The sequence below is a fragment of the Oryzias latipes genome, chromosome 14 (assembly GCF_002234675.1).
Source record: "Oryzias latipes chromosome 14, ASM223467v1".
NCBI classification, from domain to species: domain Eukaryota; kingdom Metazoa; phylum Chordata; class Actinopteri; order Beloniformes; family Adrianichthyidae; genus Oryzias; species Oryzias latipes.
In genome coordinates this window covers 4504526-4522940 of record NC_019872.2, presented here as the reverse complement: position 1 = coordinate 4522940, position 18415 = coordinate 4504526, and the positions used below count along the sequence as shown (strand labels likewise).

Below are 18415 nucleotides of genomic sequence, written 5' to 3'. Positions count from 1 at the left end.
CTCGTGAACAAGACCCCAAGATATTTAACCTCCTCCACCTGGGGCAGGGACACTCCCCAGAGAGATGGCAAACTACCTTTCTCCTGCCAAGAACCACAACCTCAGATTTAGTTGGTTTTAACCCTGAGTTATACCCAAAAAAAAACTAATAGCGTTAATAAAAACCCTTTACAAATAATTGAGGGGTAACAGTAAAAGTAAAACATCTGTACATCTTATAAAAGGTTTTACGTTATTTTTTTGTATTTTGTTTTGTGACACAGAAAAGACGATAGCTTTTGTCAAGAAATCACCTGCAAAGTGTCGTATTTAGGTTCACCTTTGTCGATCTGTTCCACATGCCCTGGTACCCTCAGGAAAGGAAGCAATTTGTACGTCACAGGTCGGCTGTTGTGGTACTCTCTAAAGCTGTTCCTAACTTTGGGTTGAAAGGCAGAATCTGTCATTTCTTTATTTTGCAGACATTTTGATGCTGCAACTACATCATTGCAGCAATGCCAAAGGACAGAGTGTGCAGATCACAGAAGCAACCATATTTGATGCCTTAGGTATGAAAAGGGCTGGAACTGTGCAGAGCTCCACACTGACATTTCAGCCACGACTGATGAATGTGTGAGTCAGTGTGTGTGCGTCTCTTTGGCAGGGACATAGCCTACGGTATATATAACTTTTTTTTTCAATGCAGGGTCACTTTGCCTCAAGATGTTGTTTGTGTTTTTATTTTTTTCACTCCACTTAAGCTCTGAACCAATTTAACACAGGCCGGGAATGTAGAGAGAAGCTTGACAAAGTCACTCAAATCCCCGTCTGCACTGTATCGGGGCCACAGCGAGTGAAAAATGAGGGTGAAAGATAGAGGAGACGAAAGCAGTCTGTAAGGAGGGGGCAGAGCAGGGTTGTCATGAGGAGAAGATCTGCATTAAGTCTGAGGGCTTCTACAAGCAAACAAGGCAAGAAGTAAATTAATGAAAAATTCAACAAAAAATATAGCGAATAAGTAAAGTCATAAAAACTCTGGGCTACAATGTCTTTTGAATTGTATTATAATCATATTATAATTCCTATAAGAGGATATAATAGCACATAATTAAAGAGGATGGATAAAATGAATTTAGTTCCTGGTTTCTTATATGCATCATCTTTAAAAAAAAAAGGTGTGAATGAATGGGCAATAATGCAGTGACAGTGTGGTTCAAAAAGGATCATATGGGCTCAAACTAAAAAAAAAAAAAAAAGCAGCATTTTTATTAAGACAGTTCGTATCATAAGCAAACTAAAAAAGTAGGCAGATTGCTCGTTTTGGACCCAAAAAAAAGGAATACATCTAGATTCCCACTGGCGTGTCATTTCCTCGTGGTAATCGTATCTCACGTTTCAGGTATGAGCCAGTCAGTGCAACACACATCAAAGGCCAGAGAACAGCTCATTGCTGAAATGAAAAGCCAACAGTGTGACAAGCATGTCAAATCTCTTATGCACAAGTAAACATCCTCTTTTAAAAGATACGATTGTGCTCGTCATGCTTTTATTTTTGCTCTTAAACCCATAAAACATCAGTCTATTTTTTATCTTTGTACAAACAAAGCGATGCCAGTCTTCGTTTTAAATCTCATTAACCACACCAGCCTACCGTTCTATCTGGGCCTGAAAGGGGAAATTTTTTTTTTTAGGTTTTATATTGGTGCAGTATCCTTGACAAAAATCCTCTACAGCTCCACAACAGTCGGAGATGTCAGTGACCAAAGGAGATTTCTTTTTCTTTTTTTTTTCCACGGGGGAAGTTGATGCGTATGAGGCAAGGGACCAGTGCTGGACCGGGGGACATCTCTATCTGGGACAGGGCATCCATTTTATGCAGCAAACATTTCCAAAGTAATGAATCTGCTGGAAGGAAATCAATTTAATGAGGCACAACTCACAATGAATACTGAGAAAGTAAATTGGCAAGAGTGAGGCAAAAAAGAGAGTGGATTAGTTCATTGTTAACAGACAAACAAAAGGCTGTCAAAGCAGGTCTACCGAGTGTTTTGTTTTAGGAGTGTTTGGTTTTTGAGATGGACTAGCCTTTCTTAAACATGTTAGGAGCTGATGATACTTTACATCAAGATTTAGTGGATCAAAGGCACTCAACTAAAGTACTTCTGCTAAGAGTACTTGCAGAAATAAACACTGAATGTACTCAAATTTGGAAACAACTCCCTCTTGAGAAATTAAAGCAAATATAACTTTGAATCCTTTTTCTAGCACGAGATTATTCTTCATATAGTAACAGACACCATTCTCCAGGCTCTGTCACAAAAGATCGCCTTCTCTTTTTGCCTTGTTTCCATTTTCTTTGTACGTCGCCAAAGTTGTAGGGCCTGAACTTAAATCAAAAGTTTGTCCTCCTTGTAAATGCAGTGTTCGTGTGTGACATGCAGGGTAAATGGCTGCATAGGGAGCAGGGGGTTAGTGAGCAATAAGACACTGGGCCAGAGTGCTGCCATGGTGCGCCGAGAGTCGAGGGAAACACATGAGGGCAGCTCCGATGGCTAACACAATAACCACAACTGCCAAAGATGAGGAAAAATCACTGGTTACGGCAGCTTTCAGAGTGAGAGGTGGATGACATAAGTTCTGCTGATGACAGATGGATGAAAAGGTGTTTGTAAAGAGGAAAAGGCTGAAGACTTGGGTTATTGTATGAATGCATTCATTTGTTTAAAGTCTGCTTTATATTTATTAAATAACTGGTTAAAGAAGTTATTTAGTAAATAATTACCCTATTGTGTCTGTTAAAGATAGCCAAAACTTAGTTTTGAATAGAATGCCATGCAAAAGACAATTGTTTGTCATTTGTGGAATTCTTTTTGCCACTTATTTAATTTTTGTCAAAAGTATATTCAGCTTCTGTATGTTTCTGGAAAACATTTCAACCTTTAAGATAACATGAGAAAACAAAAAGCAGCTTAAAAATTATGACTTTATTCATAACAGAAGACAAAAATACAACATCCCTTAGCTGCCTTTCTAGCAGGGCACAAAATACACCACTAGATGAGAAGTAATGCAGGCCTTACTTGTTCTATACGACAATTAAAGTCCAGATAGTCCATAGATCTGACTACGCTGTCGTATAACAAAAAAACAGGCCAATCCATTTGAAAATTTTAATCAAATAAGGACGCAATAATAATACTCAAATAACAAAAAAACAAATCGTTCACAGGGACGTTAAAGACTTACTGCCACTTGATATAAATACTTGACTGCAGTTGTTGCTGTTAAGAGAGGGACAACCAGTTTTTAAGTTTGGAGGCAAAAATTTGCATTTGATTTTCTTTGGATGAGGTAGTACGGTGGAAGGATTCATTGATTGGTCGATAAATCGTTTGATCTAACCAAGTCGATCTGTCTGAGACAATTTGTTAATCAAATCAAACTACGCTGCTGTAAAATTGTACAAAATTGAAAGTAATTGATTAAGTTGACAATGAAAAAAACATTTGGATTGATGCATGGTAGATTTATTTTACTATAACATAAAAACGACCAAGTGCATCACAGCGGACAACATGCACGTGATGGCAGCAGATAATGATCAAGCCATCATTCCAGTCCAATAAGTGGAAACATTGAAATCTAGCAAAGATGTGACCAAACAGAGTGGTAGAAGGTTCTGGTAATGTTCCCTTAAGATCATGCTGATGTGGAAAAATAACAGTGAGCTGAACTTTATGAAAATAAAATGTGAATGGATTTGCCATCAATTCTTTTTTACTTGTTTTTTTTTGTACACCTATTTAATTTAAACTCATTATCTTGCAAGAAATACAAGGAATCTGGAAAACGTCCCCTGCACTGTTCAGTACCAGGTATTCATCTCTGAGTCACACTGTTTGATGTTTTATCTAAAGATGTCCTGGATCCATCTTAAGTCAGTAAATCAAATCAAATCCGTTCGTTCATAATGAACCAATAGACTAAAAATCGTGTCGTTAACCACAAATTATTATATAAATTGAGTCGTTAAAATGAATTGTTAAACCCCTACTAGTTAGCTGTCTTTTATACAAAAGATCTTTGAAAATGTATTTTTAAATGTATGTGGGTTATTTTTGGCCAGTATGAAGCAAATTAATTACACTCCATTAACTGGGACGAAGAAAATAAAGATAAATGTCAAATCTGGCAAACATATGCCAACTCGACTGCACAGCTTTTAGTTCAATTAAAATGGATACCTAGGCTGTCTTTTTATTTAATAGAAAAATGTTATTTTTTATCATGTAATTAATGGATGCATGTACCAGCACAAGTCTAGATGGAAAAAACAGATTAAATGCTAAAATTAAGCTATATTGCCTATGAAATCTGAAGGTCGGCAGGTCTCCAACCAAATATTGCCAGTTGGATCCTTATACTTAATGAAGCAGTTATACCCGGTACACTAAAGACCCCCTGGCTGAGTGCACTGCAGATCCCCAATGGAAGCACAGATCTCTTTGGACTGCCTTTGCTGCAAGCTTCCTATTCATCAAGAAGATGAAAGCAATTAATCAACTTGGGTGGGTCTGAATTTGCAGGGTTGTAATCAAAGGCAGGATCAGAAGTGGTACGGCTCACTTCCCAGCACTCTTCACAGGATAAGATGGAAAACATCTGATATTGTGATGCTAATTTTGCAAATTAGAAACCTGATTAATGAAAAAAATAGATTTTTAAATCTGCAAATGGAATTTATAACATCCATGGTGTTCATTTAGAAAGACAGAATATCAAGGAATATTACATTTTTTGTCTTTTTTAGGGTGATCTGCAATGTAATTTTTTGGTTTTCAGGTTCTGTAGTTACTGATTTGTGAGTGGAATACTTAAAATGATCAAAAAAGTATAAAAAATAAAATCGTGTTAAGGTACAAAAAAATGGAAACCTTCTTTATTCTTTTTTTGTTGGTTTCCAACATATTAATGCATTTAGCTGCATAAAACATATTTTCTATAGATATTTAAATACCTTCATCCTCTTTTAGGATCTAATTGTCTTTGGATTAATGGATCAACAACAAAGTCTCCAAATGCCACGGACGTCATTCAAATAAAAACCTTCATCCAGAGGTTTATTGTTATTATTTATGCCCTTCACCTCTGCCATCAGCCAAAGACATGAAAAAAAACCTGCACACTTTCAGTACACAAATCCGGCAAAGTCAGAAAAGACCAGTTTTCTCTCTAGATCAAAGTCTGTAGGTGGTTGACAACCGATAGCTCCTATAGTCCTTCAACTTGGCAACAATGCTTTTGTCTCCATTAGGGTCTATTGTAGTTTAAATCCAAGCATGTCATTGTTGCCAACTGCCTGAGGTAAAAAATACAAAGAAAAAAAAAGTTAAACGGGGAAAAAATAAACCCAAAGGTGAGCAACTCTTTCCTCCCAAAGGTCAGTTTTGTCTTTGAAGATCATATAAAAAATTCTGATTCATCATAGAAACTGCAATCCCAACTCAGAAGAATCAAGGAAAAAAAAGACAACCAAGAAGGAAGAAGGTACAGTAAAAACAAGATACAAACAAAGTTTATGTACATTTTTGCCCAAAAAATAAAGTATCGTAAAATAGATGTTGAGAAATATGATACGCTAGACATTAGCAAAGTCATGGCACATCAAAGCAAGATGTATTTTCTAAGTGTGTACTTTATATGTTGATCAAAGTTTAGGATGAGCAGGCTAAGCATTTTAACTGTCAAGTGATTCCTCCATAGGCCATATTAATGAATAATCTGAATTTGGAAACAACTATACAAGTAATTTTTCCTGAAATGTATTATTTAAAATCCCACTGTGATCCAAAGTATGCAGATTCTGGAATGGTTGAAGTCAGCATACACTATAGTCCTCAACCCTTAAAAGCTCAGGTATAGGGTACAGAACCAGGGCCACAGGGTATAGATAACATGGTTTAAGCCAGGGACATGTGTTGAGGTTTGTGGCTGGTGAGGCACCAACTTTTTTAGATCTACAAATATACAAACCCAATATCTTTTCCAATTGCTGACTGTGTTTCATTTCTCACAGTATCCTTTCCAAACACACTGCAACTTCATATTAGAACAAGTCAATGTTACATGTTTAGTGGTTCAGAATAACTCCCCCCAAAAAATCCAAGGTGAATGTTATAGACAGAAACACAAACACACGCACAGGCGCACACACGCACACAAAATTGACACACTGGTCAAACCTTCACTTTTAGGTGAAGCTTCTCCTTCTGGACAAAAATCTGCTTCAATGTGGTGTCAGAGTTTTCTTTATCTTGTAGAAGTCTCCGAGTCTCTTTGAAGATGTGTAGGTCAGGCGTTGGTCATCCATGATTTTTAACGATAATGATGAATGTTAATGACATTTTTAAATTATATTCCAGGCATCTTTTGCAGTTAGAGCAAAATAAAATAAAGGGTTAATGTATGGATTCCCTCACAACTTCCTAGCTCCTAAAGACTACAGGGTGAAAGACTATCTAGTTCCCTGGATTTTTATGTAATTTGGACACTTTTTTCCACTCTCATTTGCCAAAGTAAAAACTTGATAAATATGAAAATCTTTAAAGGGCTATTTAGAAATTGCCTGAGTTCTGTTAACGAAAACGTGTTTGAAGTATAGCAAAACACATTTAAATACTTCCAACACAATGAATTTTGGTCTACATTCACCCTAGTGAGAATGAATGAACTCTAGTTCTTTGCAGACTTCTGGGAAATTTTCAAGGCATTGGTTTTTGAAATTGTTGATTCACAATGACATCCTAACTAAATGGCGAATTGCCTGTAGTGAGTAGTGAAGGAATTTTAACACACCCACGCACACCTACTAAACTTTGTTATCAACTGTTTTGTAATTGGGCCATATAAATAAAATTGAATTGCATCAACAACTGAATAACAAACCTGAGCTCACAGGCGTATTCTTCCTTGCCAGCCACACTTCGTGTCTTTTCAGTACAACTTTATATCAGTTCCAAACACTAGACAACTGACAACGTTGAAATAAATGTGCTATTAAATTGAAAATGAGCATGTAAATACAATGTTAAGAACGTAATAGCATTTTAAATAAAGCATTGCATTATTAGCATACACGCTGCTTAAGCTAAAGGCGGAGCTAGGTGCTGCCTTTACCTTGCAGCCTACGCTGTTATTGAACAGAAAACGTGCAAAATACAATGATTTTGAGAAAAAAAATTATTAAAATTTAAAAAAGTCATACATATAAATTGCATTTATATTTTCTCTTTATTAGTATAGATCTTTGGATGGCAGGTGTGGCATTGGCTCCCCTCCCCTCATTGAACATCCCTGCTGCAAACGCTAAACATGATCCAGTATTTTCTCTGCCGAAGAACATCGAGCCACACGTTATCTTTTTTTATATTTCTGAATTACATGTCCATTTTCCAAGTATAAAGTTACTTCTAGGTCAAATCATTGATTATGGATCTTTCCTGTTCAAAAGCAGGTTTTGAATGAATGAAGACACCAGATTCAGGTGAGCCAAAATAACTGCAGCACAAGAATGAATTCTAGAGTTGAGCAGCCCTGCCCTAGATTTTAAGAATGAAATGCCACATAAAATATCCATTTTTTCCTCTGAATTGAACTTGTTTTCCATTCAGTATGAGTGATGACATAACAACAGACACTAAAAATACAAGGACGTGAGAAAAAGCAGAGAAAAAGTTAGGAAGAAAAGGGAAAAGGTGAGATATGATCGAGTCATTTTGGGCATTTTATTGACAAATGCACTGTAAATAAAATGACATCAAATAAACAATATTGTTTAAGCTAGTTTAAACGTTTTAAGTGATAAAAAAGTAAAAATAAAACATTATTTGACTGAAATAATACGTTTTTTACTAAAGGCCTTGATAAAATGCAGTTGTAATACACCCATTTTTCCACCATAGATGGTTAAGTAAACTAAAATGTGAATCCTGCAGGTGCAAAAGTTTTCATTTTGCTGTTTGTTAAGAATGTACACACATCCTAGGTGACTAGTTGTGAACACAAAACGAGGCACTTCTCAAGACACCTGTGACTTATTTGGAAAAGCCTACAGGAGTGAAAGAATAAATAAACACCATCTGCAATCATGTATTTGAGGAACGTTTTTTAGTGCAAAGCATGCCAGAGCTGTGCTGCACCCCCTAGCAGTGGTCCTGCAGGGATTGAATTAATTATAACAATGTTTTATCTTTAAGAAACTCATGCATAGTATCTGAATTCATCTATTTAGCCTGCTCTACCTTGAATTGCATCTTGGGTTTATTGACTGCATAACTATTCATTATACGGAGCTGTGAGACATCACACGGTTTGTGCATCAAAAGCCCACTTAGTTAAACTATTGAAGATAAGTGCTCTGCAGTGTCATTGCTTCATTCTGCCTGAAAGAGCTTAAAAAAGAAAAAAAAAGGTGAGAAATGAGGTTGTAAATATCTACTTATTCATTCATTAATGGCACAAACAACATTGTGGAGCTCTGAAATAAAAAGCAGTACAGACACATTTGACAGGAATGTGACCAAAGCATAGTGTCAGCTCAGCGGCATTGTAGTAGAGTGTCCGCCCTGTGACTGGAAGGTTGTGAGTTCAAAGCCAGGCCGAGTCATACCAAAGACTCTAAAAATGGGACCCAACGCCTCCCTGCTTGAAACCTAGGTGTGTGACAGATGATGGGACTTTAACTTTAACTTTAGTGTCATAGAGGGGCCATACCGAGTAAATAGTCCAGATGTCATGAAACAAAAGTTTGCTGAAATGGTCACTATATTGTGGCTTTGGTCGAGTCCCTCAGCTGAGTAAACAGGCTATCACAGCAGAACAACACAATTTTTCAAACCTGAAAGCAAATCTATCCTTGAAATGTGAAGCTAAATTTATCCACAAAAAAAAAAAAAATTTATTATGTGGGTTTAGAAAAAAGAAGTTGACAGTTTGTCACTGCAGCTGTGGGATATTGATAGAGAATAGAAAAAATATTCATCAACAGGAGCACATTGCTCTCAAAATTGCATCACAAAAAATGAATAGCAATTGGGACTGCAGTATCTTAATGGTAGGACACGTCTGATCCAGGTGATTAGCAGTAGGTTGACCAAGGAATTTCCAGAAGCCACATGAACAATGGCCTTTAGCGGCTGGAGTTGCTAACAGTTTATCTAAACCAGGGGTCCTCAAATCCAAGCCTGAGGGCCGGTGTCCTGCTGGTTTTCCAGAATTCCTGCCTTTTTGATGCTGATCAGCTGGATCGGATGTGTTTAAGCAAAAAGGAGCTGCAATGGCAGGTTGGTTGGAAAACATGTAGGACACTGGTCCTCAAGGCCTGGATTTGGGGCCCCTGATCTACATTATCTCCTACAAGTGATATTAGACCATCTGCAAATAATATCATAGTCAATATGAACCATATGAAGGGCTAGAAATGGGATATTTTGGTTCTATTTAGAATATTATAGGATGTAAACTTCTGGAGGAAAAAAACACAAGAGTGCTCACAGTTTTTTCATGATAGTTTTACAGCTTTTGCCATCAGCGGACACAGTTTGTGGAATGAAACCTTAAAACATTTTCTCTTGTTATTTTTAATGTTTTGAAGTAAAATCTGCCGGGAATTCTGGACGTAAATAACACTGATCATCAACAGTTACATCTAGTTATTGAGCAAAGTAAACACTTAGAATTAAAGCAACTTACACACTCCTTACAGTTTAATTCAGGTTAATGGGCTCCTTGTCCAAGGACACAAACAACCACCAACTAACCAAAAGGCAGCTGACAGCTGCTCAACTAGAAGACCAAATATTGGTTCATAACATATTTCCTTTATGCAAAGTGCACCATTTATTTTATTTTTATTTACGCATAAGCAAAGATTATGATTACATAAAAGCTTAAAACACTTAAAACACTAACACCTTAAAATGGGCCGCATACGGTTGATGATGTTTGAAAGGAATTCTTTCATCCAAGTGTGATACTAAATGCAAAAGCTGCAATATTTTATTCATGTCTAATATTCACTGGACTTTATAAGAAACCAAGATGTTCCCAATATTGGTTTAAAAATGAAGAATCTCCCAATAAGAATTAAATAAAAATAAAAATAAAGTTAGTGAGTTGTTTTTTGTTTTATAAAGTTAGGTATGCTAAGAATGAAAAAGTCAAGGACTAAGCCCGCAGAGTTCTGGTGATCCACAATAACCCAGTAGAAAGTTATGTCTGGTAAGATACTTATGAAAAAATTAAGAGACAGAAAGAGAAGGAGCCTTGAAAAGTATTACATTAAAACAAAGCTACTGCACACTCCTCAAATAAAAACTAGCCTTTAAAAGTACGGAAACTTCAAAGACATTTTTCACTGCCTCCATAAATGACAAAGATCCTTGTTTCAACAGAAAAGTCAGGCATTTTGCTAAAATGGCAAAAGTTTCATTATTTTGTGCAATAATTATTTCTCCCAAACAAACTTGTGATCCACAGATTCCACACTATACCCAAACCTGAAAAGGTGCTTGAGGCTGCAACTCTACAAAACAATAGCTTTTGTTTTCTGCATCTTTCTACTGAAATGTGTCCATACTGTACCAAAGCAAGGCGCCAATATTACTTTGAAAACAGCTCATGCAGTGTCAAAGGCATCAGAGGATCATTTGAGTGCAATTTGTCCTTTCAATAAGCTTCAAAGCATTAACCTGCATTAGTGTCTGTGATTCAGAGACATCAAAGAAACAGCTAAAGTTCAATATCATAGTGGCGTTTGTGTTGCCGTGCAACAACAGCTCCACTGCAGAACCTGAAGACTTCCAGATTATGTCTTTGGAAAATCAAAAGGTTTTTTAAATACATTTAAGCCTCATAGGGTAAACACAACGCAAACAAGCTGATTTTATTTTATAACACAAAACTAACATCATTTCAACATGAAATGTTGGTTTTTGAACTAAGTTCAATAGGGAGAGTGAAACTGTGTGTGTGTGTGTGTGTGTGTGTGTGTGTGTGTGTGTGTGTGACTGACTGCTGTACACTGCAAACCAGGTTAAGTAGTTATGGAGTCAAGTTTTGACTAGTTGAAACTTTGTTAGCAGAAAAAGGTCAGGGTGATGTTAGACCAATAAAAAAACTAAAAATGCTGTCATGGATTCACAAAACTCAATGTTGTTAGACAAGACAATTGTTTTGAACATTCATTCATTCATCTTCTTAACCGTTTATTCCCTTTCGGGGTCACGGGTTTGCCGGGGCCTATCCCGGCCACTTGGGCGTAGGCAGGGGACACCCTGGACAGGTCGCCAGTCTGTCGCAGGGTAGAATATCCTCAATCACACATCCATTCACTCTCACAGTCACACCTATGGACAATTTAGAGTTGCCAATCAACCTATGTAGCATGTTTTTGGACGGTGGGAGGAAGCCGGAGATCCCGGAGAAAACCCACGCATGCATGGGGAGAACATGCAAACTCTACACAGAAAGGTCCCCATTGATGTTCTGGTTCAGGTCCCCCAGCCGGGACTTGAACCGGGGGCCTTCTTGCTGTGAGGCAAGAGCGCTAACCACTGCGCCACCGTGCAGCCCTGTTTTGAACATGTTCCTCAAATTTATTTTAAAACTTTAAGTGGGTTTACCAGAACCAAGGTGGAATCCAGTATGACATGTCTGCAGATTAATTTTATATATAAAGAAAACAGTTAATTAAAGTAAAGTTTGAAGTTAAAAGAAATGTAAGAGTATACTCATTTGTTCATCAAACTTTTAAAGAACCACTTCGAGCATCTTTAAACTTATTTTAAAAGGGTTCCCAGTGGTCTACTATGATTATGCCATTTTTTTGCCAAAGTTGTTTTTTTATGACATAATTTCTGCAGAGCAGCACTAGTTCAGAACTTGGAAATGTGCCTCTTTTCCCTTTCATTGTTGAGGGCTCAGAGCAGGAAGCTTGTGGCCCACCTCCTGTTTTGTCTATGTCACAGATAAGCTCTTTTTCAAACGTTTTTTTTTCCCGTCTGCTTCTGATTCACAATGATTTGAATAAAGAAATGCTCAGAAATGCAAATTTCAGCTAAACTTTCTTCAAATATGTCCATCATGAGAAAAAAACAAAAACACAATTTTCATCAAAGTGGTTCTTTAAAAAATACCTAAAGACAGCAATTATGTTAGTCAATAAGCTGAACACATTCTTATCAATAAATTAAGTTTACAAAGTTCTTTATACCCCACTGATTAGAATTACCCCAGTGCATCTTGCTCCTGAGCTGGTGCAGCGTTGGACAACCTACCTTTGAAGAAGCAGTCTTTGCTGTGTACCACATAGATCCGTCTCCTTTCCAGACAGGCAGTGCGGTACACCTCACAGTGGTTTTCATAGAACCTGCCATCTGAACCACACACTGGTACAAAGGAGGGCCGGCAGTGTTCCTGGCAAACGCACTCAGCTCGGCCAGTTTCTGCCATCACAACACACTGTCGACCGCGACCACAGTTGGTTCTCCGACACGGGTCTCCATCTGGATCAGAAGGAGCTGGGAGAGTAAAAAAAAAAAGGAAAAAAAAGGAAGGATTTTAATATAATAAATACATGCAAGCAATTAAGAAAAACAGGACAACACAAGAAAGTTCTTCTTTTACCAGTTTATTTTAATAGAAATGTCCCAAAGCCTGAGACAAAAGTTAAGCCAAAATGCCATAAGGTACCCAAGAATTTCACATTTCTTTCAACAGAAATGAACTATTTATTACTACTGAATTAACATGTAACTAAAAGGGAGCATCATTTTGTGGTTGTTTTGTGTTGGTTTCAAGTCCAAGTAAACGTAGAGGGTTGTGGCAGGAAGGACATCCAATGTTAAACCAAAGCCAAAGCACTTATGGGAATCAGAACTTTTATACCAGATCGGTTGTGGCCCAAGTTAAGGCTCATAAATTGGGAGGAGCTTTAATCTGCTCTATCATGGAGGGATGGACATAGAGTAAGAGATCCTAGAGGTAAAGAGGGGTCAAATGGTGCTTGGGGCAGAAAAAATGGGAAAATGCAGAAGGAAGGTGGTGGACTTAGCTAAAAGAATTGAAATAGCAGTGGTGAACACATTTTTCTAGAAAAGAGGAGGACCATAGGTGACATCAGACCGGAGAAGCACACAGGTTGATTACATCTTTTGGCATTGCAATCTGAAAGAGATGGTTGGATTGGATGGTGGTGTGTGTAGAATGACTTCTTCCTCAACACCAAAGACAGAACAGAGGACCAAGAGGTGGAAGTGGTGGAAACAGGAAAAGTGCTGTGTGGCTTTTAGGGAGGAGCGGAAACAGAGTTTTTGGAGATCAGGAGGTTTCCTTACATGACCAGAGAGCAACAGCTAAATTGATCAGGAAATCTAAGGACACGACTTTGTGTGTCAGCTGGAATGAAGAAGCAGAAAAGGAGGTGGAAAAAAAAAAATCAGCAAAAGGTGAAAGGGGAAATGTAAAACAAAGGGCTTATAAGGACTACTATGACAGGTTGAAGACAAAGGAAAGGTGGATCTGTACAGGTTGTCTAGACAGAGAAACATAGATGGAAGGAAGTGTGGCAGGTTAGGGTGATCAAGGACAGAGACGGAAACGTGTTTAAAGGTTTCACATAAATGTGATGGAAAAGTAGAAGGACAACTTTGAAGAGCTATTTATTGAGGGAAAATATATTTGAGAGCACAGAGGAGAAGGTGTGGCTGTGGTGAAACAGGAAGTAACAGAGATCAGTAACAAAGTGAGGGAAGCACTGTAAATAATGAAGAGTGAGACTGCTGTTGGTCCCGACAACATTGGAATAGTTTTTGTGGCAGGGGAGTTTCTGACCGGGCCGGTTAACAAGACCTTGGAGAGTGAGAGGGTGCCTAAGGAAAGAAGGAGAAGTGTCCTGCTACCCATTTTTAAGAACAAGGGAGATATGCAGAGATGAGATTGTCATCTGCAGCAAGAGCAGTAAAAGTGGAGGTTTGCTTTGGCAAAAAGGATGAAGGTCAGCTGCGGCAAGACAGAGTGTGTGAATGAGAGGAACTCAAGTGGAACGCTGAAGTTACAGGAAGCAGTGGCGAGGAAAGTGGAGAACCTCAGGTACTTGGGGTCAATAGGAAGAATGTGAGTTCTTATTCCTTAATTGACAGTGTGTTGAAAATTAGCATTACAAATGCATTCATCTCAGTCAGTTAAAACCATGTATTTTGTGCAAAAAATGCATAAAGAGTCTAAACTATAGCAGAATATTTACGATTTACAGTGATGACTAAAATTAGAACACCCCCCAGAGTGACAGCATGTGCCAACACTATGCATACCTTCACACATACATGTGCAGATTTGCATAAACACAAAGGTATACTTGAATATAAAAAAGGAATGCAAAAATAAACCCTTTTGATCAAAACAAATATGTAAAAATGAAAAAGTCCTTTGATACGTAGAGTCTGAGCTGCTGTCAGCTGCTGCCCCTTATACACAAGCATTTCCATCAAAACCGCTGACTGACTGGGGCACCTTGTTTTTCCCCCTGATTCAATCTATTTGCACTTAAAGCTGGTCAAAAAGCTGCTGATCCAGCCAGATACTCCACCTTGGATTTATCACTCCTGACTTCACAAACTTGACCGGCACCTTTCTTTGTTGCCGTGATGTGAGGATTGCACGCCTTTGGGCAAAAGGAAAACCCTCAGTATTCTTTCCTTTACATTTAAAACACCTGTGTGTTTCAAGTAAGTGCAAAACAATAAAATATTGCATTTATACTTTATTTTAAAGAGTGCTGACAATGTTTCCCAGTGTCCATTTCGCCATGAAGCACTGTGAAGTCATCGTTAGCTCGAGTGTTTTAACATTCTGAGAGCAAACAAACTAATTGTGAGTGTTGAGTTTTGGGCATATTTCTTCTCTCAAAATCTCAAGCATACCCGTCTGCCCTTTGTATTTACCTTTGATGTTAACAAGCACTGCGATCTGCCATGGAAACCAGAACAAACACAAAGGAGATGACTGCTGGCTGGAACACATTATGAGAGGAAAAAAAACAAAAAATCGCCAATCATTGCATGAAGCCTCAGTGTCAAAGCAAAAAGGGAAAAGTTAGAAAATGATAAAAACGAAACTCCGCTTTGAGAATATTCTCCACCAATGCTTGTTTTGCTGCCTCTAATACCGCATTGAATTTAGGAGACACTGAAGAGCGCTTGACAATTACAAGGAAATAAATACATGTCCCAGAGGGGCTTAGTGGCCATTGTGTTCATTCCGTTTTAAGTTCAGTGGGTTAAGATGGCGAGAAGGGTTGAGGCTTATTATCCCTCCGTGGAATAAAGCTAAAAACCAAACTGGCTGGGTTTTCAACTCCTATAATCAAACTGCTGAAATAGAATAGAATTTTCCTGTGCCATAATTATTTCTCACCTCACAGCATATTCAATAACAGAGGTAACGCTCTGTTGTCGGAGGACAAAAGTCCTGTGATAACATAAAGGCAATTTGTGGGTCTGCTGGCGCGCACACAAACAGGCACATACACAAAAAGCTTCCAATTCAATTTGGTTCCAATGTTAACATCATTAATATAGATATTGACACACACCAATGAAAATACAAACACACATTTTTATTTGTATTTGTCCGATCGGTAGAAATGCTAATTTTTCCATTTAAAACTTGATGGAAAACCTTTTTCGTAAAGTTTTTACTTTATTATTCCACTATATACAACTTTAATTCATATTAATAACCAGAGAAACTGTAACTAAAAGAGTGTCATCAGGAAGTGCAGGGGGACACAGCCTACAGCTACGTACATTTGATTTAACACAGCTCTACTTTATGATAAGTACTTGTGTCAATGGAAACTGTGCTTTGGGGGGGGGGGGGGGGGGGGTGCCAAGTAACTACCCCAAAGGGAGCGCGAGTGAGATTGGAAGAAGGCAGACTCATTTCCTCTTTATCCAGTTTACTAATTGTTCTGCGTGTCTCGGTAAAGCATCTGTGGGAAATGCAAAGCAGCCCATCTCCCTCACCACCTCGCCGTTCGTGTCAAGGTCGGGGACGATTACAAGATTGTTTGTATTCTCCAAGCGTGAGAGATTAAACGCTTAGCAGCAACTGTCCAGTGGCAGATATCCGACGGTGCTGGTACTTTTTCTTACAGTAGTTTTCTACTTCTCTGCTGCATTTTCTGCGCCGACACACCCATTGTGTTTTTCCGCTTTGTTTAGACAAAAGAGAACACAAGTCACAACAACAATAGAGATTAAAACTGGCTAAGAATGCAAGACAAGCATTCTGACATTTAGCTAAGTCTTTGTGGTCCCATTCCCTTGGACTCAAAGTTCTTTGTGTGACGCTCTCTTGGACCATGCTGGCTGTGATTCTTGCTTGAGACTCAAAAAATGCCAACAGATAATCCACCCCGTCTAATCTGCTGGCAGAGTACTTTGAATTAACCGGCCTCAAAAATGCCACCATACCAGACTGACCATCTACCAGCCTCAGGCTTTTCATCCAGTAACTCTAATCATTTTTTGAATTCATGCTTTATGACAAAATCCCTTGTTTGTCCATTTATCAGTTTTATTTGGGCTTTAGAAAAAACAGAAACAAGATATTGTCACCCACAATCACAGTTTCGCAACGTGGTTCGAATGGCAGACTTCATAAATATAAAAGAGCATAAAGGGACAGGATGAAAATGTTTTGACTTTTTTCTGACATTTTACTGCTTCTTTTTCATTCTCCAAGTAGACGAGAACACAGCCACAAGCATGAGGCAGCTTACCATCTTTTCAGTCATTGTCAGGCTCAGCCCTGCAGTCACGGGAATGAAGTGATTGAACAATTGAATTTTTTTTTTTTAGCATCTCCACAGAGGGGGTGATTTGTTGGTTTTGATGTATTTTCCTGGGGGAGACATCAGAGACACTGATGGACTTCTTGCTAATTAGACCAGAAGAATTTTTTTCTGCCTATGCGGGACTCTCTGCCTGAAGCGTCACCACGGTATTGATCCCCACAGTCCAAGGGAGTGCAGAATATTCAGGCACAAACCTTTCACAGTCTCAGCATGCGACATTTAGAAAAGGGCCTTTCTAAATAAACATGACATGAGAGCAAGAAATAGACTCGTGTGTATTTGAGTTCTGAACTGTTCAGTCATAGTTGCTTCCTAGCAGACCGTTTGAAATCAGCCTTGAAAAAATGCTTAAAATACAAAGCTACTGTAATGAAGTGCATTGCAACCCTAGTGCTCACACGCGATAAGCTGCTAATGAAGCTGTGTCTCCAATGCAGCTTTCTCTACACTGCTGTCAAGCTTTGCAGACTTAAATATATGCCTGTTCATCACTGTTACAAAAATAGATCTACGCTCCTAATTTCAGGATGCATTTACAGCCTCTTTAGGCATTTCTGATTTAACTTTTCAAATTATCCCAGATACTGTTACAAACCAGTTCGAAGCAGAAGCTTTTGCAAATGTCAGACACAAGTCATTATCCAGCACAAGAAGAGAGAAAATGCTCCTTTCCAGAAGTAATTCAGGACTGCCTAAAGGCACATTAGGAACTTTGGGATGTTTTTTCCAAACAGTGCAAGTAGCTGGGCCCAATCCTTTAGCTTCAAGCAAATATTGTGAGCCACACAGTCATCGTACATGTCTGGCAAGGAAAAAGAAATGGGTAAAAGAAGAAATTAATGTCTCTTCGGTTGTGCAAATGTGGTTTAAATTAAATGGATACATCATCGCAGCATTGCAGTATGCAAAGGGCACAAGCATGATCTTTATGTGTATGTTTATATATATATAAAAGAAAAGCGAGAAAAGCATAGTCACATATGCAGACACTGCATATTTGCACTGTTGCAGCTGTGGATAATTAAATATTGAGACAAGCCGTCAAACACAGTCTCCCCTGTGCTGCACAGTTGGACAAAGCACTCTGGGCATGCATGCAGGGCTGAAATTTCAAGGAACACCAGTCTCCCAGAGAGCTACGCGAGATATGCAGAGGCATAAAAACACAGATAAGGACAGACTGTAATTGCGTCTGCTTCATCCTGTTAAGGGTGGTGGGATGGCTGGAGCACAACCAGGCATTGTGTGCCAAAGGATGCAATTTCTCTGAATAAACTAAATAAAGGCAAATTAAATACAATTCATACACAATAGAACTAGATGTAGATCTTTTAAAATATAGCCTTAAATATCTATGTTGTCTGATTTTACAAAAAGATATATATATATAGTTTAGTGCAGCATTAAGGAGCATCTTTCAAAAATACAGGCAGAGACTGCCATTTACCACCCAAAATAAATATCATAGCAACACGATTCGCTGCAAACCCATAACACATAACAACCCCCACTAACAAGTAA

General features: G+C 38.2%; 1 protein-coding gene across 1 annotated transcript in view; it reads right to left on the bottom strand.

Moving 5' to 3' along the window:
* Positions 1-18415, bottom strand: part of fstl4 (follistatin like 4) — a 192377-nt gene that overhangs the window by 111939 nt on the left and 62023 nt on the right. The window contains exon 4 of the mRNA XM_011483178.3: positions 12315-12557. Within this exon, the coding sequence (XP_011481480.1) occupies positions 12315-12557 (243 nt within the window). The remainder of the gene's footprint in view (positions 1-12314; positions 12558-18415) is intronic.